Source organism: Scyliorhinus torazame, chromosome 3 (genome assembly GCF_047496885.1).
Source record: "Scyliorhinus torazame isolate Kashiwa2021f chromosome 3, sScyTor2.1, whole genome shotgun sequence".
NCBI classification, from domain to species: Eukaryota; Metazoa; Chordata; class Chondrichthyes; order Carcharhiniformes; family Scyliorhinidae; genus Scyliorhinus; species Scyliorhinus torazame.
The window spans coordinates 267,491,195-267,517,839 of record NC_092709.1 but is presented as its reverse complement, the minus strand read 5'-3'; the positions used below and the strand labels follow the sequence as shown (position 1 = coordinate 267,517,839).

Genomic DNA, 26,645 nt, shown 5'->3' with positions numbered 1-26,645 from the left:
TTACAGATCTAAGTCATATGAATGCATCAAAGAATTCCAGCTACGTTTCACGCTCCCAGCTCAGACAAACTTCAGAGCTTCCAATGTTGCTCGACCTGTCGTAAAGCCAATGCAACAGAAACGAGGAATCATGGGTTGGATTCTCCGTTCCTGAGTCTGAGTGCTGACGTCAACGGAGGATCCGTGGAGTTCCACGTCAGAAAAATAGGCGCCACACCCGCACCGATTCTGCTACCGGTGAGGGGCTAGCACTGGTTCAGGGTGGAACACCCGCAGAAGACAAATTGTGCAGGAATCGCCGGGTCAGTGATGGACACGCGAGGACCAACAAGCTGCAGCTGCGCGTACACTATACACCCCCACACACACCGATCGCGGCCAAAAAGATGGCACCAGTTGTGCTGGACCGCGTCCCCACCCACTCCGATCCCACAGCCCACCTCCTGGCAACCCCCCCACTACTCCCTCCAGCACTGGCAGAAGCCCTCCGGCCAGCATCATGACCGCCAGTGAAATATGGCGGTGCTGGACACTGTCCGCAAGCACTCTCCCTGCAGCCACCATGCCAGGCTCACGACTGTTGAGAACACACACGGACCGCACCATTGGGAATTCGGCCCATCGGAGGCGGAGCATCACGGGTGGGCCCGTGAATGAGATGCAAATGCGGTTGCAACTTCGCGTCCCGTGCGTCGCCATGACGTCGTTTAAGGGGGTGGAGCATCACAATTTGCCGTCAAACTGGCACCTGCCGCGATTACGGTGTCGGGAGCTATTCTCCGTCCCATCGCACAACCTGATTTTGCCGTTGGCCATCGGAGAATCCCGCCCCATTTTTTTGATTTGAGTTTGGTTAATATCACTTCCTGTAGCATAATTACATTTTAACAACCAATTAGATTAATAGCTTAGTATGAATGCTTCAAATCTTTCGACTGCAGGAACAGCACCTAAGGTTTTAAAAAGTTTGATTCCTTTAAAAAGTCAATAAATAGGTTCCTCAATTTTACAAATGTATTGTGCATTACCAATCCTCTAAATATTGTAAATCCTTTGCATTATTCATAAATTCAGCCTTGTTCATCAGTTCCCTACTGGGCGAGCATGACATGTGTGACACCTACCATTCATCCCTTTGCCTCAAGCTTGCAAAGAAACAAAAACCTCAATGGTGATTTTTTCTGCAATTAACTTCATTTTTTCAAAGAAATAAAAATTCGAGGCCCAAATAATAAAAAATTTTGAATCCCCTTGTTGACAAAATGCATGACCACTTTAGGTTTTGCAAAGTCTCCTTTCATTGCTGAACAAATGTCTGTTCAGTTTAATTTTTAAAAATTAGGTCTTGGAATCTATTTACAGAATCAAGAGAGAGAAAGAAAATGATTAATTCATCATAAATTTGATTTTTCAATGCAAGACATAATATGAAACTTTCTGCTCTCTGAACTGTGAGGGAACAGACTACTTGGATCCCGACCTTCCTGTCTTCAGAGTGTCTTATTCCCCTGCCATTTTCTTTCTTTTTTTTTTTTAAATAAAATATATTTTATTCAAGTTTTCAAATACAATTTTTCCTCCTTACAGGTCAACAAAAACCGTAACATGATAACTAATAGATAACATTATTTAAATAAAATAGTGAACTAACAAAATAATACGAAATAGTGCTCCCCCCCCCCCCCGCCCGGCCTCTCCACCCCATCTAGAACAAAAACAATTCACCCCCCCCCCGCGGGCTGCTGCTGCTGGCTATCTATTTTCCCCCTAACGTTCCGCTAGATAGTCGAGGAACAGTTGCCACCGCCTGGAGAACCCCCGAGCCGATCCTCTCAGCGCAAACTTCATCCGCTCCAGTTTTATGAACCCTGCCATATCGTTTATCCAGGCCTCCATGCCGGGGGGTTTCGCTTCCTTCCACAAGAGTAAAATCCTTCGCCGGGCTACCAGGGACGCAAAGGCCACAATATCGGCCTCTTTCGCCTCCTGCACTCCCGGCTCATCTGCTACCCCAAACATAGCTAACCCCCAGTTTGCCTTGACCTGGACCGTCACCACCTTCGAGATCACTCCCGCCACTCCCCTCCAATACTTCTCCAGTGCTGGACACGACCAAAACATGTGTGGGGTTCGCTGGGCTTCCCCCGCACCTGTCCTCCACTCCAAAGAACCTGCTCAACCTCGCTCCAGTTATATGTGCTCTATGTAGCACCTTAAATTGGATCAGGCTAAGCCTGGCACACGAGGAAGAGGAATTTACCCTACTTAGGGCATCAGCCCACAAACCCTCCTCAATCTCCTCCCAGAGCTCTTCTTCCCATTTTCCTTTCAGCTCTTCTACCAGCTCCTCCCCCTCTTCTCATCTCCCAGCATATTTCGGACACTTTGCTCTCCCCGACCCACCCCCCCGAAAGCACTCTATCCTGGATCCCGTGTCGGGAGCAGCGGAAATTCCCTCACCTGTTGTCTCGTGAACGCCCTCACCTGCATATACCTAAAGATATTCCCCGGAGGCAGCTCATACTTTTCCTCTAGCGCTCCCAAGCTCGCAAACCTCCCATCTATAAATAGGTCTCCCACTCTTATAATTCCCGCCGGGTGCCAGCTCTGGAACCCTCCGTCCAACCTCCCTAGGGCAAACCTATGGTTGTTCCTGATCGGGGACCACACCGAAGCTCCCAACACACCTCTCTGTCGCCTCCATTGCCCCCAGATACTTAATGTTGCCGCCACCACTGGGTTCGTGGTAAACCTTTTCGGCAAGAGCAGCAGTGGCGCCGCCACCAGCGCTTTTAAGCTCGTTGCTTTACAGGACGCCATCTCCAGCCTTTTCCACGCCGCCCCCTCTCCCTCTATCATCCACTTACGGATCATCGCCACATTGGCGGCCCAGTAATAGTCGCCCAAATTCGGCAACACCAGTCCACCTCTGTCCCTGCTACGTTGCAGGAACCCCCTCCTTACCCTCGGGGCGTTCCCTGCCCACACGAAGCTCATGATGCTCCTATTTATTTTCTTGAAAAAGGCCTTAGTGATCAATATGGGGAGACATTGAAACACAAATAGGAACCTCGGGAGGACCATCATCTTAATCACTTGCACTCTGCCCGCCAGTGACAGCGGCTGCATATCCCACCTTTTGAAATCCTCTTCCATTTACTCCACCAGCCGAGTCAGATTGAGTTTGTGTAAGGTTCCCCAGCTCCTGGCTATCTGAATCCCCAGGTATCGGAAGTTTTTTTCCACTCTCCTTAGCGGCAGGCCATCTATCCCTCTACTCTGGTCCCCAGGGTGTATTATGAAAAGCTCACTCTTTCCCATGTTAAGCCTATATCCCGAGAAATCTCCAAACTCCCTCAATATCTGCATAACCTCGGTCATCCCCCTCACTGGATCCGCCACATACAGCAGTAGGTCATCTGCGTAGAGTGACACTCGGTGCTCCTCTCCCCCTCTAACCACCCCTCTCCATTTCCTGGAGTCTCTCAGCGCTATGTCCAGTGGTTCAATTGCCAGCGCGAACAGTAATGGGGACAAAGGGCATCCCTGTCTTGTTCCCCTATGTAGCCGAAAATACTCCGATCTTTGCCGATTTGTGACTACACTTGCCACTGGGGCCCCATAGGAGTTTAACCCAGCTGACAAACCCCTCCCCGAACCCAAACCTCCTCAGCACCTCCCATAAATACTCCCACTCTACCCTATCAAATGCCTTCTCTGCATCCATTGCCGCCACTATCTCTGCCTCCCCCTCTGCTGGGGGCATCATTATCACCCCCAACAGCCGCCGCACGTTGACATTCAATTGTCTCCCCTTTACGAACCCTGTCTGATCTTCGTGCACCACCCCCGGGATACAATCCTCTATCCTCACTGTCAGCACTTTTGCCAACAACTCGGCGTCCACATTCAGGAGCGAGATAGGCCTATAAGACCCGCATTGCAGCGGATCTTTATCTCGCTTCAGGATTAGTGATATTGTCACCTCCGACATTGTCGGGGGTAGAGCCTTCTCTGGCCTTGTTAAAGGTTCTTACCAGCAGCGGGGCCAACAAGTCCACGTATTTCCTGTAAAATTCCACCGGGAACCAGTCAGGTCCCGGGGCCTTCCCTGCCTGCATGTTCCCCAGCCCTTTGGTTACCTCGTCCACCCCAATTGGTGCCCCCAGGCCTGCCACCTCCTGCTCCTCCACCCTTGGGAACCTTAGTTGGTCCAGAAACTGCTGCATCCCCTCTTTTCCCTCCGGGGTTGGGACCTATATAACCTCTCATAAAAGGTCTTAAACACCTCATTCACCTTCCCTGCTCTCCGCACCGTAGTTCCCGTTTCATCCCTACCTCCCCCTATTTCCCTCACCGCTGTCCTCTTACGAAGCTGATGGGTCAACAGGCGACTCGCCTTTTCCCCATATTCATATCTCATCCCCTGTGCCTTCCTCCACTATGCCTCTGCCTTCCCTGTGGTCAGCAGGTCAAACTCCGCCTGGAGTCTTCGCCTCTCCCTATACAGTCCTTCGTCCGGGGCCTCCGCATATCTCTTATCCACACTCAAAATCTCCCCCAGTAATCTTTCCCTCTCTTTGGCCTCTGTTTTCCCCTTGTGAGCCCTGATGGAGATCAACTCTCCCCTGACCACCGCCTTCAGCGCTTCCCATACTACCCCCACTCAGACCTCCCCATCATCATTGTCCTCCAGGTACCTTTCAATACATCCCCGCACCCTTCTGCAGACTCCCTCATCTGCCAATAATCCCACATCCAGTCGCCAGAGTGGACGCTGCTCCCTCTCCTCTCCAAGTTCCAGATCAACCCAATGTGGGGCATGGTCTGAAACAGCTATGGCCGAGTACTCCGTTCCTTCCACCCTCAAAATCAGTGACCTTCCCAAAATGAAGAAATCTATCCGGGAGTATACCTTATGGACATGGGAGAAACGGCCAGCGGCCTAGCAAATCTCCACGGATCTCCCCCCCCCCCCCATTTGGTCCATAAACCCCCTAAGCACCTTGGCCGCTGCCGGCCTTCTTCCGGTCCTGGATCTAGATCTATCTAACCCTGGGTCTAGCACGGTGTTGAAGTCCCCCCCTCCCCATTACCAGGTTTCCTACCTCTAGGTCTGGGATATGTCCCAGCATCTGCTTCATAAATCCCACATCATCCCAGTTCGGGGCATATACATTGACCAGCACGACCTCCATTCCCTGCAGTCTGCCACTCACCATCACATATCTGCCACCGCTGTCCGCTACAAGGTTCCTAGCCTCGAACGACACCCGTTTCCCCACCAATATGGCCACCCCTCTATTCTTTGCGTCCAGCCCAGAGTGGAACACCTGTCATCTGCCACCTTCAGATGAGTCTCTTGAAGCATGGCCACGTCTGCCTTCAGTCCTTTTTTTTTTTTAAATAAATATTTTATTGAAAATTTTTGGTCAACCAACACAGTACATTGTGCATCCTTTACACAACATTATAACAATACAGATAATAATGACCTTTTTTATATAAACAAAAAACAACAAATAAATAAATATTAAATAACAAAAATGAAAACTAGCCCTAATTGGCAACTGCCTTGTCACAGGCTATACCCCCCCCCCCCCCCCCCCCCCCCCAAGTCCTGGGCTGCTGCTGCTGCCTTCTTTTTTCCCCCATCTATCTTTCCGCAAGATATTCGACGAACGGTTGCCACCGCCTGGTGAACCCTTGAGCCGACCCCCTTAGGACGAACTTAATCCGCTCTAACTTTATGAACCCCGCCATATCATTTATCCAGGTCTCCGCCCCCGGGGGCTTGGCTTCTTTCCACATTAGCAATATCCTGCGCCGGGCTACTAGGGACGCAAAGGCCAAAACATCGGCCTCTCTCGCCTCCTGCACTCCCGGCTCTTGTGCAACCCCAAATATAGCCAACCCCCAGCTTGGTTCGACCCGGACTCCTACTACTTTCGAAAGCACCTTTGTCACCCCCCATCCAAAACCCCTGTAGTGCCGTGCATGACCAGAACATATGGGTATGATTCGCTGGGCTTCTCGAGCACCTCGCACACCTATCCTCCACCCCAAAAAATTTATTGAGCCGTGTTCCAGTCATGTGCCCTGTGTAATACCTTAAACTGAATCAGGCTTAGCCTGGCGCACGAGGACGACGAGTTTACCCTGTTTAGGGCATCTGCCCACAGCCCCTCCTCAATCTCCTCCCCTAGCTCTTCTTCCCATTTCCCTTTTAGTTCGTCCACCATAGTCTCCCCTTCGTCCCTCATTTCCCTATATATATCCGACACCGCCTTCAGTCCTTTTAAGTGCGCGAACACTCGGGCCCTCTTAATCGGCCCATTTAGGCCTCTCACGTTCCACGTGATCAGCCGGATTGGGGTCTGCCCGCCCCCCTCCCCTGTCGACTAGCCATCACCCTCTCTGGGCCAGTCCCACGTCCCGCGCACCCACCCGCCACCCAGGCGGCGCGTTCCCGCCTCGACCACCTTTTCTCTTACCAGCTCCCTTTCGATCTCCGCAGCAGCAACCCAGTTGGTGTCGCGCCCCCCCCCCCCACTAGATCCTCATCTAGCCTGGTTACTCCCTCCATATTGCTTCCGAAAGTCAGCTGACTTCAACGGACCCCGGCTTCTCCCGCGCTCTCCTTGACGACCCCCCCCCCCCCCCCCCCCCCCCCCCCGTGTGTGGAACTCCCATCCTCCTTGCGCCTATCTTCCCGCCATCATCTCTCTGGCGCGGGAAAGAAAACCCAGCGCTTTCTAGAACCATCCTGCCCCCTATGGCGCAGCTCCCCCTACAGCCCCGTTCCCATTCCCCATCCCCCACCGGTGTCTCTTTTTCCCCCCCGCCGGCGCCCACATTTCTCAGTGTCCCCCTCTCCCCAATTTACACCTTTATACATCAACATTGTCGTTTCCCCTCCAACATCAGTCCCTCAGTTCTGGTCCATGCTTCTTCCGACGTTTCAAAATAGTAATGTCTATCCTGGTACATGACCCATAATCGCGCCGGCTGCAACATCCCAAACTTTACTTTCTTCTTATGCAACACCTCCTTGGCTCGATTGAAACTCGCCCTCCTTCTCGCCACCTCCGCACTCCAGTCCTGATACACTCGTATCACCGCTTTCTCCCATCTGCTACTTCGTACCTTCTTGGCCCAGCTCAAAACAACCTCTCTGTCGTTGAAGCGGTGAAATCGCATGACCATTGCTCTAGGTGGTTCTCCAGCCTTTGGTCTCCTCGCAGGGACCCGGTGGGCCCCTTCCACTTCCAAGGGGGCCTCGGCTCCCATTAGCAAACATAGCATTGTGCTCGCATAAGCCCCGCCGTCAGCTCCTTCCACTCCCTCGGGGAGACCCAGGATCCGGAGGTTCTTTCTCCTTGATCTATTTTCCAGGACTTCAATTCTTTCGATGCACTTCTTATGAAGCGCCTCGTGCATCTGCATTTTGACCGCTAGGCCCAGGATCTCATCCTCGTTGTCAGTTACCTTCTGCTCCACCACACGGAGCTCTATCTCTTGGGTCTTTTGTGTCTCTTTAAACCCCTCGATTGCCTGCAACAACGGGGCCAGCACCTCCTTTTTTAACACCTCCCCACACCGTCTTAGAAATTCATCCTGGTCCGGTCCCCATGTCGCCTGGGCTCCCTCTGACGCCATCTTGTTTCTTTCTTTCCTCTGCCGCTGCCCTCGAGGATCTGATCTGGCCACCGCCACCGATCTTTTTCTTTCACACTGGGAGGGAGGGGGGGGGGGGGGGGGGGGGGAGAAAAGAGACGGACACTCCCTGTTGCTTCACCCCACACCGGGTTTCGTTGTGAAAATTTCCTGTTGGGGCTCTCAAAAAGAGCCCGAAAGTCCGTCAGAGCTGGAGCCGCCGAAATGTGCGGCTTAGCTGAGCATCGCCGCAACCGGAAGTCCCCCTGCCATTTTCAATACACCAACTGCTGTTTGGGTACATTGCACCAGCAGTTCGTAGATACGCAAGAAGAATGTTTGCTTTTTATGTATCACCAAGGAACATAAAAAAACAAGAGCAGACTATTTAGTCCTGAGCTTGTTACGCCATTCAAATAAGATTCTTGGCCAATCTGTGAACTAACTCTTCTGTAATCCAGAGAATAGGAAATGGTGGATTTTGTCCATTTGGATTTTGAGAGAGCATTTGACAAAGTATCACATAAAAGGTGGATTAACAAGAGGTTTGAGTCAGCATCAGCTTGGATTTAAAAATGTCTGTTTTTAAGACTGGATGATGGTAGAAAGTGGTGTTCCCCAAGGGTCAGTGTTAGGGTCACTGCTTTTTTGACATATAAATGGAATGACTTAGATCATGAAATATGGTAAAATTTCAAAATGTCAACAAAACAAAACTTGGAGGTGTGGCAAATAGGGAGGATGAGATCAACTATAACAGGACAGACAGGCGAACACAGGAGTTGCCAAACTGGGGTCCACGGAACCTAACTAGTCAATGGGAGCCTTCCTTGTGGTCCATGGGAAGGCAGGCACATTTGTAAACTGAAGAGTTGCTTATCCAGTAATATGATGGTTTCTGGATGTGCATTGATAGCGGAGTGATGGGAAGAGAGGGCCTCTGCATGGAGCCTGGAATGGGTGTGTGGGAGGACTGGGGTGGGCCTTCAAGCACGAGGAGGAGTAGAGTGGACTTTGTGGTCTGAATATGCATGGGCAATTTTCCACATTGTCCATCAAATGCCAGTGTTGTAGCGATAGAACAATAGTTGAATAGCATGGCTAGGTCCTTACAACTATTAATATGATGTATTCAGGGCCCATAACCTTGCCGTGTCCCAATGCCTTCAGCTGTTTCTTTATATCAAATGCAGCAAGTTTATTTGGCTGGAAATTGGCATATGTAATACTGGGGACCTCAGGAGGCCGAAAATGGTTGCAAATACTTCAGCCGTGTCATTTGCATGTAATTGCCTACCATCATTCAAAACTGCATATGGCAGGACTGCAGAGCTTTGATCTAAACCGTTGGTTGTGGGATCACTTTGCTGTCTTCTGCTGTTTGACATGCAGTAGTCTGGTGTTGTAGTTTCACCAGGTTGCCACCACACTTCTAGGATTGCCTGCTGCTGCTCCTGGCATGGTCTCCTGCACTCGTCATCGAATCAGGGTTGATCCCTTAGCTTGATGGTAATGAGTGAGGGTTATGCCAGGCCACAAAGTTACAAATTATGATTGTGGACATTTTGTATTTAGAGACACCATCAATTTTATCACTTATTTTCTACATCTTCTTTGTATTTACCTGATTATCCTGTTGCAGGTGATGATGCAGCATTTGGGAGTGAGGCTGCTGGTGAGTTGACACAATGTGTAAAAAAGGTGGAGCATAACCTGCAGCTGCACCAGGGTTTAGGGTACCTGTTCCTCCAAGTGCTGATGGCAAATTGAATGGAGGTGGTGTACCAGCATGAAATCCCTGCTTGTCAAAAGACTACAGAAAACGAGAGGGGAGATCAGAATTAAAACAGAAGGCTTTTGGCAGTTCAGAGCATCAGTAACATGAAATGTTAATTTGAATATTGTAAACTTTCACCTCGCACAAAGAAACAAATGTGCACAAAGTGTCTTGCACGGTTTTGATTAAGATTCAAATGAGTCATGGCAATAGTAAAACAATTATTTCTACACTGCTTAAGGTGCTGCTACAGCGGACTGCTTTTCCCTTCCCATCTCCTTTCAAGCAGAATACAAAATTCAATAAATAAATTCAATTATTAAGCAGTCAAGAGTCAACTCCACAGCATGCGAAGAATACATGTGAAAAGATGCAGAGCAAAAATATAATTTCATTTCTCTCAGCATACTCCTTATTGCAAATGCTTGGGGCAGGATTGAAATCTAAGTAACAGATTACAGGCTATCAATCCAAACTGCTGGCACAACTGAGACTTGATTACAGAATTTCACAAGATAAACGCCAGAATTTCACAAGATAAACACCTCAATTGTCTAATTTACTTTTATGAAAGGAGGTCTGGTCCCACCAAAATGAGATGACATCCTATGTCCCTCTTCACATTTCTTTTTTTTTTTAATAAATATTTTATTGAAAATTTTTGGTCAACCAACACAGTACATTGTGCATCCTTTACACAATATTATAACAACACAAATAACAATGACCTATTTTTAATAAACAAAAAAAAAAAGAATAAATAATAAATAACAAAAATGAAAACTAACCCTAATCGGCAAACTGCCTTATCACAAGTAAACACTCTCCAAAAATATAATTTAACAGTCCAATATATAATTATCTGTCGCAACGACCCTATACATATTATACCAGTATATATTAACAACCCTGAGAGTCCTTCTGGTTCCTCCACCCCCCCCCCCCCCCCCCCCCCACCCCCCCACCCCCCCCGATCCTGGGCTGCTGCTGCTGCCTTCTTTTTTCCATTCCATCTATCTTTCTGCGAGGTATTCGACGAACGGTTGCCACCGCCTGGTGAACCCTTAAGCCGACCCCCTTAGAATGAACTTAATCCGCTCTGGCTTTATAAACCCTGCCCATGTCATTTATCCAGGTCTCCACCCCCCGGGGGCCCTGGCTTCTTTCCACATTAACAATATCCTGCGCCGGGCTACTAGGGACGCAAAGGCCAAAACAATCGGCCCTCTCTCGCCTCCTGCACTCCCGGCTCTTGTGCAACCCCAAATATAGCCAACCCCCAGCTTGGTTCGACCCGGGACCCCCACTACTTTTGAAAGCACCTTTGTCACCCCCATCCAAAACCCCTGTAGTGCCGGGCATGACCAAAAACATATGGGTATGATTCGCTGGGCTTCTCGAGCACCTCGCACACCTATCCTCCCACCCAAAAAAATTTACTGAGCCGTGCTCCAGTCATATGCGCCCTGTGTAATACCTTAAACTGAATCAGGCTTAGCCTGGCACACGAGGACGACGAGTTTACCCTGCTTAGGGCATCTGCCCACAGCCCCTCCTCGATCTCCTCCCCCAGCTCTTCTTCCCATTTCCCTTTTAGTTCATCTACCATAGTCTCCCCTTCGTCCCTCATTTCCCTATATATATCTGACACCTTACCATCCCCCACCCATGTCTTTGAGATCACTCTGTCCTGCACCTCGTGTCGGGAGCTGCGGGAATTCCCTCACCTGTTGCCTCGCAAAAGCCCTCAGTTGCATATACCTGAATGCATTCCCTTGGGGCAAACCCATATTTCTCGGTCAGCGCTCCCAGACTCGCGAACTTCCCATCCACAAACAGATCTTTCAGTTGCGTTATTCCTGCTCTTTGCCACATTCCATATCCCCCATCCATTCCCCCCAGGGCAAACTTATGGTTGTTTTCTTATCGGGGACCCCCCCCACCCCACCCCAAGGCTCCAGTCTTTCCCCTATGCCGTCTCCACTGTCCCCAAATCTTCAGCGTAGCCACCACCACCAGGCTTGTGGTGTAGTTCCTCGGTGAGAAACGGCAATGGGGCTGTCACCATAGCCTGTAGGCTAGTCTAGTCCCCCCTACAGGACGCCCTCTCTAATCTCTTCCACGCCGCTCCCTCCTCCTCTCCCATCCACTTACTCACCATTGAAATATTAGCGGCCCAATAATACTCACTTAGGCTCGGTAGTGCCAGCCCCCCCCTATCCCTGCCCACGCTGTAAGAATCCCTTCCTCACTCTCGGGGTCTTCCCGGCCCACAACAAAAACCCATGATGCTCTTTTCAATCCTTTTAAAAAAAGCCTTCGTGATCACCACCGGGAGGCACTGAAACACAAAGAGGAATCTCGGGAGGACCCACCAATCTTAACCGCCTGCACCCTCCCTGCCAGTGACAGGGATACCATATCCCATCTCTTAAAAATCCTCCTCCATTTGTTCCACCAGCCGCGTTAAATTTAACCTATGCAATGTGCCCCAATTCTTGGCTATCTGGAATCCCCAGGTAACGAAAGTCCCCTGTTACCTTCCTCAAACGGTAGGTCCTCTATTTCTCTACTCTGCTCCCCTTGATGCACCACAAACAACTCACTTTTCCCCATGTTCAATTTATACCCTGAAAAATCCCCAAACTCCCCCAAATATCCGCATTATTTCTGGCATCCCCTCCGCCGGGTCTGCCACGTATAGTAGCAAATCGTCCGCATACAAAGATACCCGGTGTTTTTCTCCTCCTCTAAGTACTCCCCTCCACTTCTTGGAACCCCTCAACGCTATCGCCAGGGGCTCAATCGCCAGTGCAAACAATAATGGGGACAGAGGGCATCCCTGCCTTGTCCTTCTATGGAGCCGAAAATATGCAGATCCCCGTCCATTCGTGACCACGCTCGCCATCGGGGCCCTATACAACAGCTGCACCCATCTAACATACCCCTCTCCAAAACCAAATCTCCTCAACAACCTCCCACAAATAATCCCACTCCACTCTATCAAATGCTTTCTCGGCATCCATCGCCACTACTATCTCCGTTTCCCCCTCTGGTGGGGCCATCATCATTACCCCTAACAGCCTCCGTATATTCGTGTTCAGCTGTCTCCCCTTCACAAACCCAGTTTGGTCCTCGTGGACCACCCCCGGGACACATTCCTCTATTCTCATTGCCATTACCTTGGCCAGGATCTTGGCATCTACATTTAGGAGGGAAATAGGTCTATAGGTCCCGCATTGTAGCGGGTCCTTTTCCTTCTTTAAGAGAAGCGATATCGTTGCTTCAGACATAGTCGGGGGCAGTTGCCCCCTTTCCTTTGCCTCATTAAAGGTCCTCGTCAATACCGGGGCGAGCAAGTCCACATATTTTCTATAGAATTCGACTGGGAATCCATCCGGTCCCGGGGCCTTTCCCGCCTACATGCTCCTAATTCCTTTCACCACTTCTTCTACCTCGATCTGTGCTCCCAGTCCCACCCTTTCCTGCTCTTCCACCTTGGGAAATTCCAGCCGATCCAAGAAGCCCATCATTCTCTCCCTCCCATCCGGGGGTTGAGCTTCATATAATTTTTTATAAAATGTCTTGAACACTCCATTCACTCCTTCCTCATCCCTCACTCCCCCTATTTCCCTCGCTGCTCCCCCTTTTCCTCAATTGGTGTGCCAGCAACCTGCTCGCCTTCTCCCCATATTCGTACTGTACACCCTGTGGCCTTCCTCCATTGTGCCTCTGCAGTGCCCGTAGTCAGCAAGTCAAATTCTACATGTAGCCTTTGCCTTTCCCTGTACAGTCCCTCCTCCGGTGCTTCCACATATTGTCTGTCCACCCTCAAAAGTTCTTGCAGCAACCGCTCCCGTTCCTTACTCTCCTGCTTCTCTTTATGTGCCCTTATTGATATCAGCTCCCCTCTAACCACCGCCTTCAACGCCTCCCAGACCACTCCCACCTGGACCTCCCCATTATCATTGAGTTCCAAGTACTTTTCAATGCACCCCCTCACCCTTAGAGACACACCCCCTCATCTGCCATTAGTCCCATGTCCATTCTCCAGGGTGGGCGCCCTCCTGTTTCCTCCCCTATCTCCAAGTCTACCCAGTGTGGAGCGTGATCCGAAATGGCTATAGCCGTATACTCCGTTCCCCTCACCTTCGGGATCAACGCCCTTTCCCAGCACAAAAAAGTCTATTCGCGAGTAGACTTTATGGACATAGGAGAAAAACGAGAACTCCTTACTCCTAGGTCTGCTAAATCTCCACGGGTGTACACCTCACATCTGCTCCATAAAATCTTTAAGTACCTTGGCTGCTGCCGGCCTCCTTCCAGTCCTGGACTTCGACCTATCCAGCCCTGGTTCCAACACCGTATTAAAATCTCCCCCCATTATCAGCTTTCCCATCTCTAGGTCCGGAATGCGTCCTAGCATCCGCCTCATAAAATTGGTATCATCCCAGTTCGGGGCATATACGTTTACCAAAACCACCGTCTCCCCCTGTAGTTTGCCACTCACCATCACGTATCTGCCCCCGTTATCCGCCACTATAGTCTTTGCCTCGAACATTACCCGCTTCCCCACTAATATAACCGCCCCCCTGTTTTTCGCATCTAGCCCCGAATGGAACACCTGCCCCACCCATCCTTTGCGTAGCCTAACCTGGTCTATCAGTTTCAGGTGTGTTTCCTGTAACATAACCACATCTGCCTTAAGTTTCTTCAGGTGTGCGAGTACCCGTGCCCTCTTTATCGGCCCGTTCAGCCCTCTCACGTTTCCACGTGATCAGCCGGGTTGGGGGGCTTCCTAACCCCCCCCCCCCCCCACTTGTCGATTAGCCATCACCTTTTTCCAGCTCCTCACCCGGTTCCCACGCAGCTGTATCTCCCCCAGGCGGTGCCACCCCGCCCATCCCCTCCCCATACCAGCTCCCCCCCTCTCCCCAGCAGCAGCAACCCAGTAATTCCTCCCTCCACCCCCCCCCCCCCCCCCGCTAGATCCCCCGCTAGCGTAATTACTCCCCCCCATGTTGCTCCCAGAAGTCAGCAAACTCTGGCCGACCTCAGCTTCCCCCCCGTGACCTCGGCTCGCACCATGCGACGCCCCCCTCCTTCCTGCTTCTCTATTCCCGCCATAATTATCATAGCGCGGGAACCAAGCCCACGCTTCTCCCTTGGCCCCGCCCCCAATGGCCAACGCCCCATCTCCTCCACCTCCCCTCCTCCCCCATCACCACCTGTGGAAGAGAGAAAAGTTACCACATCGCAGGATTAGTACATAAAACTCCTCTTTCCCCCCTTTTTAACCCCCCACATTCGCCCCACCACTTTGTTCAAACGTTCTTTTTAATAACCCGCTCATTCCAGTTTTTCTTCCACAATAAAAGTCCCTCGCTTCATCCGCCGTCTCAAAGTAGTGGTGCCTCCCTCGATATGTGACCCACAGTCTTGCCGGTTGCAGCATTCCAAATTTTATCTTTTTATGAAGCACCGCCTTGGCCCGATTAAAGCTCGCCCTCCTTCTCGCCACCTCCGCACTCCAGTCTTGATAAACGCGGATCACCGCATTCTCCCATTTACTGTTCAGAGTTTTCTTTGCCCATCTAAGGACCATTTCTCTATCTTTAAAACGGAGGAATCTCACCACTATGGCTCTGGGAATTTCTCCTGCTCTCGGCCCTCGCGCCATCACTCGGTATGCTCCCTCCACCTCCAACGGACCCGCCGGGGACTCCGCTCCCATTAACGAGTGCAGTATCGTGCTCACATATGCCCCGACGTCCGCTCCCTCCACACCTTCAGGAAGACCAAGAATCCTCAGGTTGTTCCTCCTTGCGTTGTTCTCCAGTGCCTCCAACCTTTCCACACATAGTTTCTGATGTGCCTCATGCGTCTCCGTCTTCACCACCAGGCCCTGTATGTCGTCCTCATTCTCGGCTGCCTTTGCCTTCACGACCCGAAGCTCCCGCTCCTGGGTCTTTTGTTCCTCCTTTAGCCCTTCGATCGCCTGTAGTATCGGGGCCAACAGCTCTTTCTTCATTTCCTTTTTGAGCTCTTCCACACAGCATTTCAAGAACTCTTGTTGTTCAGGGCCCCATGTTAAACTGCCACCTTCCGACGCCATCTTGGTTTTTGCTTGCCTTCCTTGCCGCTGTTCTAAAGGATCCACTGCAATCCGGCCACTTTCTCCTCCTTTTTTCATCCGTATCCAGGGGGGATTCCCTTCTGGTTTACCGCACAGTGTTTTTAGCCGTCAAAATTGCCGTTGGGGCTCCTATCAAGAGCCCAAAAGTCCGTTTCACCGGGAGCTGCCGAAACGTGCGACTCAGCTGGTCATCGCCGCACCCGGAAGACCCCCCTCTTCACATTTCTTGACCTGTATGTAGCCTTTGACACTATTGGCAATACAATCTTCGAACATCGCTCCACCCTCGCCTGGCTGGTTCAGAATGCACTTGTTTGTACCATTATTATCTCTGCAGTTATAGTCACGAATCACTTACAATGGCTTCTCCTCCCACTCCCTCATTATTTTTTTTATAAATGTCTTTTATTGGGTTTTTGAACAAAGTAGATTTGCCATTATGTACACAGGATATGATATATGTACATCTAGAAGAGGAGAAGGGCACACACACACATCACAAAGGGGAAAAAAAAAAGGTAACAACACGACAGAAATACAAAATCAATTATTTACACACAAGTAGGCATCTGTTTGGGGGGGGGGGGCGGGGCGGGATATACATTTGGGTGCCGGAGAGACAATTACGGAGGGCAATACTCGAATGGGTCTGGTGCTGGTGTTGTCCCTTGCTTCTCCCGGACGGATTTCGCTGCCGTTGTCGTCTCGTGCTCACTTCCACTTCAGCCGGCCCTCCCGTCTTCCACCACCTACCTCTTCCCCCCCCCCCCCCCAAAAAAAAAACCTTTCCCCTGGTTCTTGGCTGCCTGGATAATCATCTGCTTATTTGTTGGCACAAACAGGTCCCGGAACAATTGGGTGAACGGCTCCCACGTTCTGTGGAAGCCATCGTCTGACCCTCTGATGGCAAATTTGATTTTCTCCATTTGGAGAGATTTCGAGAGATCGGACAGCCAGTCTGCAGCTTTGGGTGGTGCTGCTGACCGCCAGCCGACCAGGATTCTACGGCGGGTGATCAGGGAGGCAAAGGCAAGGGCGTCTGCCCTCTTCCCCAGGAATAGCTCCGGCTGGTCTGAAACTCCGAAGTTCGCCGCTTTTGGGCATGGCTCCACCCTCACCCCCACCACTTTGGACATTGCCTCGAAGAACGCTGTCCAGTACTCCACAAGTCTGGGGCAAGACCAGAACATGGGCGTGGTTGGCCGGGCCTCCTTGGCACCATTCACATCTATCCTCCACCTCCGGGAAGAACCTACTCATACGGGTTCTTGTTAAGTGGGCTTTATGTACCACTTTCAGTTGCATCAGGCCTTGCGCATGTGGAGGTGGAGTTGACCCTATGCAGACCTCCCACTCCCTCACGATTACCTCTGGTGGCCCCAATGAAGCTATCTTTGGTCTTCTCCTATTGCTCATCTACATACTGCACTCGAAAAACATAAATTGCACAAATGCACTAATGATACCAGATCTACGACTTCCGGTGGCGCTCGTGAGCAGGTCGACCGCAACGAGCGGAGCTGGCGCCAGTGGTCGCTGCTTACGGAGCTTTCGGGAGATTCCACATTTTTTCGCTCCCCTCCACCCCCCTGATTTTTGTCGGCCATTGGGGCTGTCCCAGGCGCCAGGCCAGGCTGGTTTGGGAACCGGCCAGGAACCCCGTGCGAGTGTTGGGCGGTCGGAGCTGAGAAATCGAGCCCGGGGCACGCAGCATTTGGAACTGCGGGGGCGGAGCCAAACTGAAGACGAGGATGTAGAGGCCCGAAGCCAGGATGCAATGTAGTGGGGATGTTGCACATCGGGTGGCTCCCGCTTAAAATGAGCTTTTAAGAAGTCTGAAGTCCGGTCCCGGGGGAAGTTTAAAAAAAAATGTGTTTTGGGGGGGGGGGGGGGAGCTTTTTTTTTGGAATTTGTTTTTAAAAGATTGAAGAGAATGAAAAATAATAAGTCGTTAAAGGATGCGAAAAGCAGCCGTGAAGAAAGGAGGAAACGCGGGTTCGCCATCGAATGAGGACGACCAGCAAAAGCGCTGACAAGATGGCGGATGCCAGACCACCTGGTGGGGCCGTGCTGCTTAAGGTGGAAAAGATGACCGAGGTGATGGTTGTGAAGCTGGAAAAGCAGCTTGCGAGGCACATGGAGGCGTTCTGGAAGGAGATGGCGGTCATCCCCGGTGAGGGTAACTGTGGCAAAGACACCGGCCGAGGTTGAGAGAGCAGGGCGAGAAGATGAAGGAAGTGGAGGAGGCCGTGTTGCAGCACAGCGACCAGCTCATCTTGATGGGGGACGAGCTGCGGAGGGTGGTGGAGGTCAACAGAGGACTCTGAGCAAAGCCAGAGGACTTGGAGAACTGCTCGAGGCGGCACAATCTGAGAATTGTGGGTTTGTACAAAGGGGCAGAGGGCCCGAGGCCAACAGAGTACTTCGCTAAGATGCTGACGGAGTTGAGGGGGGAGGGTGAAAACCCATCCTAGTGTGAGCTGGACCGAGCTCATCGGTCGTTAAAGCCGAAGCCCAAAGTAAATGAACCGCCAAGAGCAGTAATGATCTGCTTCCATAAATACCACATGAAGGAGGTGGTGTTAAGCTGGGCAAAACAGAAGCGCGAGATGCAGTGGGATGGTGCTGGAGTTCAGATTTACCAGAACATGACGGTGGAGTTGGCAAATAGACGAGCGGCATTCGGCTGAGGGAAGGCGGCACTGTACAAGGGGCTGAAATTTGATATGGCATATCCGGCAAAGCGGAGGGTGACGTATAACACCAAAGATTTTTATTTCGAAACAGTAGAGGTGGCTGAGGTGTTCGTGACGGCAGAAGGCTTGGGACAGATGTGAGGAGCAGAGCTGGAAGAGACTGTGGACTGTGATTCGGGAGCTGGAAAATATATAAATGCTATATGGGAGGAGAAGAGGATTAAGACACTAAAAGATTTGTTTCTTGGGGGTCGGTTTGCAGGATTGAAGGAGCTGGGAGTGAAGTATGGGCTGGAGCAGGGGGAAATGTTTAGATACATGCAGGTTTGAGATTTTCCAGGAAGGAGATACAGAGCTTCCCAGTGGAACCGGCCTCCACATTGCTGGAGGAGGTGCTGACGACAGGGGCACTGGAGACGGGAGTTGTGTCGGCGGTTTACAGGGCTATTTTGGAAGAGGAGAAGGCACCACTGGAAGGGATCAAAGCAAAGTGGGAGGAAGAGTTGGGAGAGCGTATGGAGGAGGGGCTCTGGCGTGAGGTGCTCCGGAGAGTTAACGTCTCCACCTCGTGCGCGAGGTTGGGGCTGATACAGCTGAAGGTGGTATATAGAGCACACCTCACAAGGGCGAGGATGAGCTGGCTCTTTGAGGGGGTAGATGAGTGTGAACGTTGCGGCGGGGGGGGGGGGGTCACGTTCATATGTTTTGGTCCTGTCCAAAGCTGGAGGTTTACTGGAAGGGGTTTTTTAGGGTAATCTCTAAAGTGGTGCACGTGAAACTAGAGCCAGGCCATCGAGAGGCCATATTCGGGGTGTCGGACCAGCCGGAGTTGGAAACGGGTGCGGAGGCACATGTTGTAGCCTTCGCCTCGTTGATCGCACGAAGGCGGATCCTATTGGGATGGAGAGCAACTTCTCCACCCTATGCCCTGGCGTGGCGGGGGGGGACCTGTTGTAATTCTTGACTCGAGAAGGTTAAGTTTGAACTGCGGGGAATGATGGACGGGTTCTACAATTCATGGGCGTTATTCATTGTGCACTTCCAAGAATTTAATGACACAAACATTAGGTTTTGGGGGTGGGGGTGGGGGCTTTGTTTGTTGATGGTGGCTGTGGGCGATTCCGGATTCCTTTTTGTTGTTTGTTTGTGTTGGCATGCGGGTAGTTGTTTGGGGGTTGGTGGGAGGATGGGATTGTTGTTGTTGATGTGGGGATTGACATTGTGCTCGTTGCTGTTTGTTGTTGGTGGGTGTGAATTTGGGAGAGGGTGAGAAAGGAGGAGAATAGAAATACTTTAAAAAAACAAGACCAGATCTACCTCATTACGACCTCTCTCACCCCTTCCTGTGTCTCTAACTAATCAGACTGTATGAGCAGAATTTTTTCCTAGTAGTGGAAATATGGGAGAAGAGAGGATTAAGACCAGTAATTAAGATTAAGATCAGTATCCACCACAAATTACTCCCTAGCCCCATTCCCTCTGCCTGGTAATTGCCAAAATGAACCAAACTGTTCACAACCATGCTGTTGTATTTGACCCCATATTTGAACTTCCAACACATTTGCTGGTCTTTGCCCCTGCTTCAGAAACGTTCAGCCATGGCTTTGCTTCCTCTGGACCTATGTTCACAACTTGCTGGTTACCCATTTATACCCTCCATAAACTTGAGGTCAACCAATATTCTGCTCCATATACACTAAAGCACACCAAGTCCTGTTGACCTCTCACCTGTGCTTTCAGACCTAAATTACCTCCCAGTTCAGCAAAAACAATAAAAAAAATGTCTTTGCAACCTGCTGACCTGTGGAATTACTGGGTGTGTGTCTTTTACCTCAGCCAAGTGGTTAGTCCTGGAAGATGACGTTATTTGAAACCCAGTTTAGCTATCCTAGTTTGTTATCTTTAGTCCTCAACTGCTCAGTCTTTTTATCTGTAGGTAATTTCCTTTTATTTTGCTTCAAGAGTTTTATTTGGGTTTCAAGTATACAACCAAAGCGCTAAAAACAGAACATTTTAAATACTAGACTCATGTTTACACAAACCATAAATGTTGAAAGCAAAAATCCTCCTTTCCCCTCTGCACCAAATTCCCATCACCACCAAAATTATAAACTTTCTGCTCAGTTCATTGAACATGAACCGGGGCTGGGGAGGGGGATTGGAGGGTTCCGGAGATGGCAGAGAATGAATTGAGAGGATGGGAGATCTTTTTATGACAGGAGCTTCCCTAGCTTGAAGGCTTTGGAGGAGAAATGTGAATTGCCAGCATGGAATGGGTTTAGATATTTGCAGGTACGGGATTTTTTGAGGAGGCAGGTTCCAACCTTCCCGCTCCTACCACCACAAGGGATACAGGACAGGGTAGTTTCCAGAACATGGGTGGGAGAGGGGAAGGTATCAGATATCGACCAAGAACTTATGGAGTGGGAGGAAACTCCGATAGAGGAACTAAAGGGCAAGTGGGAAGATGAGCTAGAGGGAGATATGGCAGATGCTTTAAGTAGGGTTAACACATCCTCATCATGTGCTAGGCTTAGCCTGATACAATTCAAGGTAGTCCACCGGGCACAGATGACAGTGGCCCGGATGAGCACGTTTGTTGGGGTAGAGGACAGGTGTGTGAGGAGCGCGGGTGGTCCAGCAAATCATGTCCACATGTTCTGGGCATGCCCCAAGCTTAAGAAGGTTTTGGCAGGGCTTTGCTAAGGCAATGTCCACAATACTTAAAACACGGGTGGTGCAGAGTCCAGAGGTGGCGATCTTTGGAGTGCCGGGAGTCCAGGGGGCGAAAGAGGCTGACGTCTTGGCCTTTGCCTTCCTGGTAGCCCAGAGACGGATACTGTTAACGTGGAGGGACTCGAAGCCCCTGAAATTAGAGACCTGGCTGAGTTTCTCGGTTTTGAGAAAATAAAGTTCACCCTGAGAGGGTCAATGTTAGAGTTCGCCTGGAGGTGGCAGCTGTTCGTCGACTTTCTCGGGAGAAAATTAAAATGTCAGCATAGGCAGAAATCTAAAGGGGCTAGGCGATTGTCTTACTGTTAGGGGTGTGAAAAACAGGATAGGGATGGAATTGTTTTATGTACCATGTTTATGTTGCTGTTATTGTTATATTATTGTAAAAACTACAAATATCCTAATAAAATGTTTTTCAAAAAAATAATATGCGCAGTCCAAAGATGTGGCGAGGTGGATTGACCATGCTAAATTACACCACAAGTGTCCAGGGATGTTCCGGTTAGGTGGGGTTACGAAGGGGTGGGGATCTTTCAAAGGGTCGGTGCAGACTCGGTGGGCTGAATGACCTTCTTCTGCAGTGTCGGGATTCCATGGTTCTAAGTTGTTAACAAAGAAAATAACATGTCCCAGGTAAATGACCTTTCCCAGTGGCATGAATCTGTTCATAATGTACGACAGTCAATTTTACAAGACGACCAACCACTGACTTCAATATAGAGAACATCAAGCAGACTGTAAAATTGGTTGCCAATTCATGGTCATTTTGTAGTGTTGCTGGTGAAGACGAATTTCACCCGCACTTTTTTGCTAAAGAATGAGCTGTGAATCTCAGCAACAAATGTTGGGGAACGTTGACATCACTAGCTTAAACTAAACTAGAAGTCATTTACCTGAGTCTTGTATACTGAGCCAGCCATATCAGGAACGATGTTAGTGGAGTTCACCGAAATACCTGCAACATAAAATAGTTGTCACTGCGATAACTGAAGGGTGCACTATTAACAGCAATCCTGAAAATATAGCAAAGCTGATTCAAATTAATGGAGTACAGTTTATCCTCCTATAGTTATCAAGTCAATTGTTGATAAAATATTGCCACTTCAATAAGTTCTCCTCTCCCTGGACTGTAGATAAACCATTGGATCACAAGGCACTCTGCAAGTTTTAATTTTACCCCTACATTACATAGGAACTCCGAATCGGTGCACAAGTGTATAAGTACAGGTAAAGTGACACTTGAGATAATGTGGACATAGAACACAAGAGTCTAATTTCAGTTCAGCTCCTTACCAGGTGTAACAAGTCTAAATTAATGCTACTTGATACACCACTTTTCCAACCGGTCAATCCCTTAGGAGAAGACAAATAGAATCTCATTTCAGTTGAGACATTAATCAATTATCTGCCCTTCCGACTCTACTGAAGGAATCAGCTCTAACAACCATGATTTACAGACACTGTAGGAGACCATCAGGGCCATGACTGCCTTTCCTGACACACCCAACAAACCATCTATGCTGTATAAAAATTTGAAGTTCCACAATGTTCATGTCAACTTCAATTCTTCATCCAAACAACTTTGTCATCTCCACAGTCCAGCAATGCCACCTGCATACCTTCAGGAGCCTTGGTTAATTCTCTCTTTCCTTCCTTGGTCAATAGGTGCAGAAGCCAGCTAAACACCTTCTCCTACCTGCCACTCCCAACTGAGTTTGGCTAACAGGACAAACAATGAGACAATCTGTGCTATTCCTGGTCTATGTGGCCCAGTGCCACAATACGCATTGGGATACAAAAATCTACTTCAATAGTAAGCTTTCCATTTTTTTTTTTTTAAAAACACACATGGTGGAGTGAGCTTTCCAACAAACTATCACAAAATAGCCAATCAATTGCTGCACATTACTTCTGGCTAGGAGTGCAATACACAATCTGATGCACAATTGTCTAATTAGCAATACTATAACTATCCCCATTGATGTGGAGCACACCAAATAATATGGCATGCAGTTAGAAGACTCACTATACTAAATAGCACTGACGCACAAGCCTTACCTTTCCCTGGTCCAGCTGCAGCTGATTTGGTTTGTGCTTGAGTAGACCCACTATAGGCACCTTTGCTGTAATCTCCAGCTCCACCCCCTTGGTTTAAATCCTCATAACCTGTCAATCAAGAACAAAGTTAGACTATAGAATCTCTTCCTTTCACTGTGCCCTTCTACAATTTTCTATCCTCCACTCCTGAAGGTGGTGCTGCAGGTACAAATCCATGAGAACCAGCTATCCTCTTAAGTACCACACGAGCATGTCAGCTTGCTGAGGCTTGCTATATTAGCTATTTAAACACCTATGGCCAAGAAATCAAAATTAAATCTGCTTCAATGTGTATGCATGTTTAGTACCACAAAACATCCAACAAAAAAAAAAAAAAAAAAAAAGCCTTTTGACAATTACACCGTCAAGATTTTTGAGACTGCTTAAAAAACCTATTTTAAAGCATTTTGAAAACGGAAAGTTTTAAAATTGAAAGCTTTAACAAAACTAAACTCGCATTCCTGAAACTAAGTTATACTTATAATTCCAGCTTGCATATCAGGGAAGAGTAGAATATCTACATTTTGCCAGTCATCAACGGACAGAAACTAGGAGGACAAACTTCCTTATGCTCAAAGTTTCAACTTGTAACTTTTAAAAAACCACCTATCCATAGCGCGAGGTTTAAACACTATTCAGAGTCTAACCTCCTAACCAGTAAATCAATTAGGCTGATCTATTATTCAATCAAGTTATAATGAACTAACTATATTTCAGTAACTTATCAACTATCAATCAGGTTAAATAAGCAATGTTGCCAGAGAATTAAGTCAAATCAAAATTACAGCACAGATGTTAACCATTTCGTCCATCATTTCTATGCTGATCGCTCTTAATAGACCCCATCTACTGCAATTCCAATTCCCTATAATTCTTGGTATTAATTTTCAATGGCAAATCCCTTTTAAATGGCATCATTATTCATTCCAATTATGTCATGGTCATAACCATTTGAGTCGGGAATTTAAGTATGTTACATTTCAGCAGGAAGTAGTGGAGCAGAAATACTATGCAGTTTGAGAGGCAGGTACCAAAAACCGAAGACCGAGTTCGATCCTGTATCTATAATACTAATCTATTCAGTTCTTCCTTAAAAATTTTCTCCAGTTCACTCCAGTGTATGCAACAGTTAAAGCTAAACATTCAGGGTTCAACTTATTGATCCCCATTTGTGTTCTGAAAAAACTGATGTACGGACCCTCAATGTTGATCCAGTAGAAAATTGCAGTAAGTTATTACAGTAATCAAATTAAATGAAAACTTCTATCTCCTATCTGATGTCATAACTATACATACACTACTCTTCACGGGCAGCAGTGGCAGTGGGTAGCACTGCTACCTCACGGTGCCAAGGAGTTTGCATGGTCTCACGCCCACAAACCAAAGATGTGCAGTGTAGGTGGATTGACCACACTAAATTGCCCCTTAATTGGAAAAGAATTGGGTACTCTAAATTTAAAAAAATCTTCTTCAGAATTCTTGCTCTTTGGCCTAAAAATCTTTTCTGCGCTCATCTAATTCTGGCCTCTTAAGCATCCTCTATTTTATTTGTTCCACCATTGGTGGCCATGCCTTCATCTGCTTATGATGTGGAGATACCAACGTTGGACTGGGGTGGGCACAGTAAGAAGTCTTACACCACCAGGGTTATGCTCCGAAAGCTAGTGATTCCAAATAAATCTTTTGGACTTTAACCTGGTGCTGTAAGACATCTTACTATGGTCATCTGCTTCGGCCCCAGGTTCTGTACTTCTTCCCTAAACCTCTGATATGTTAAATTGCTAAACATAGCAAATTGTTCGTCCATGTTTCCTCTTCTTGTAGACATTGGTCCTCGTCACGATATGTTCATCCAGGCACCAGTGGCCATTTTACATTAGTTAGCGTACACAGTGAAAGGATATCACTGCAAAACCAGAGTATGTTCTCACAGATGTCCACACCTTTAGAACTAAAAGGTCAAAAAAATTTGAATCTCATACAGGCCTTGAACACAATCTAGATGGACACTGCAGTACAGGAAGTACTGGAGAGTTGGAGGCATTCTCTATTTGACAAACATTAAACCAAAACATCTGTCCTCAGATAGATGCAAAATACATCTGGGCCAGTTTAGCTCAGTTGGCTAGACAGCTGGTTCGTGATGCAGAGCGAAGCCAGCAGCGCGGGTTCATTTCCCACACCGGCTGTTATTCATGAAGCTCTGCCTTCTCAACCTTGTCCCTGGCCGTGGTGTAGTGACCTTCAGGTTGAATCACCAGTGAACTCTCCTCCTTAAAAGGGGGAAGCAGCCTATGGTCATCTGGGACTATAGGGACTTTACACATTACACAATGTAAAATAACATGGAACTTTGAGGAGCAGAGTTTCTCCTGATGCACTGTTCAACATTAAACCGACAACCATCACAGAGCATGTTTTTACAGTTTACACTTCCGAAAGACATCTTTTGTTTCTTTACTTGTACCTCGATCTTGCATCATCGTTCTTTTGTCATTTAGTCTCACCTGCCTTGCATCTCTTCACAGATCTTCCTTTTGTTCTCCCCACCACTTCCTCCACCCCCAAACGTTTTACCTGCCTTTGCACTTGCTTAAACCTATTACATGTCTTTAATTTTTTTTTCAGTTATGAAGAAAAGTCATCAACCTGAAACATAACTTGAGATTTGCTGAGTATTTCTTTTTTTTCCCCAATCAAGTGGCAATTTAGCGTGGCCAATCCATCTACCCTGCTCACTTTGGGTTGTGGGGATGAGACCCACGCAGACATGGGAAGAATATGCAAACTCCACAAAGACAGTGACTCAGTGCCAGGATCGCACCTGGGTCTTCGGCGCCATGAGACAGCAGTGCTAACCACTGCGCCCGCACACCGCCCAGCTGAGTATTTCTAGTATTTTCTGTCTTTAATACAGATTATCCGGTCATTTATCCCATTGACAGTGGTGGGAACAGATAGTAACCAGGAGTAGGAAAACTGGTCTCAGCGTGCCTGGTCTAGAAAAGTGGGGGAGAGGCAGAGGCAGAGGAGTGAGGAAACATTAGCTGCAGTGCTCCAAGCAAGACAAAGTTAACAAATTCACACTTTTTACACCAACATGTTACATATTAAATACATACCTGTCCCATATCCATGCTGTCCATAGCCACCTGCCTGTTGAAAAGCTGCTGAAGCAGTGTTCATATTCACTCCATGTTTAGCAGATGCTGGAGGTAACTGCAAGAAATATTTAAAATGTTTAGCAAGTAGAGTTTAAAAAAATGAACAGCTTGCCGGCAATAATATATAATAAAAACAGAAAATGCTGGAAAATCTCGGCAAATCTGGCAGCGTCTGAGGAGAGAAACAGTGAACAAATAGGTAACCCTGTTTCTCGCTACAGATGCTGGCTGATGAAATTTTTCCAGCTTTGTCTTCACAGAGTATCTGTAGTATTTTGCTTTTATGATACCTTGTCAACAATACTGAAAAGTGTGAATGAAATTGGGACACTTTTAGCATTGGATGTTGAAAACCTTTTGCGAAGTAAAATATTTCAAGGCCAAAA

The 26,645-nt window shown here is 48.5% G+C and overlaps 1 protein-coding gene across 1 annotated transcript in view; it reads right to left on the bottom strand.

The window, feature by feature from the left end:
• Positions 1-26,645, bottom strand: part of ubap2a (ubiquitin associated protein 2a) — a 253,109-nt gene that overhangs the window by 1,454 nt on the left and 225,010 nt on the right. The window contains 4 exon segments of the mRNA XM_072497225.1: positions 9,281-9,469; positions 21,892-21,953; positions 23,057-23,164; positions 26,218-26,314. Coding sequence (XP_072353326.1) covers positions 9,281-9,469; positions 21,892-21,953; positions 23,057-23,164; positions 26,218-26,314 — 456 coding nt within the window.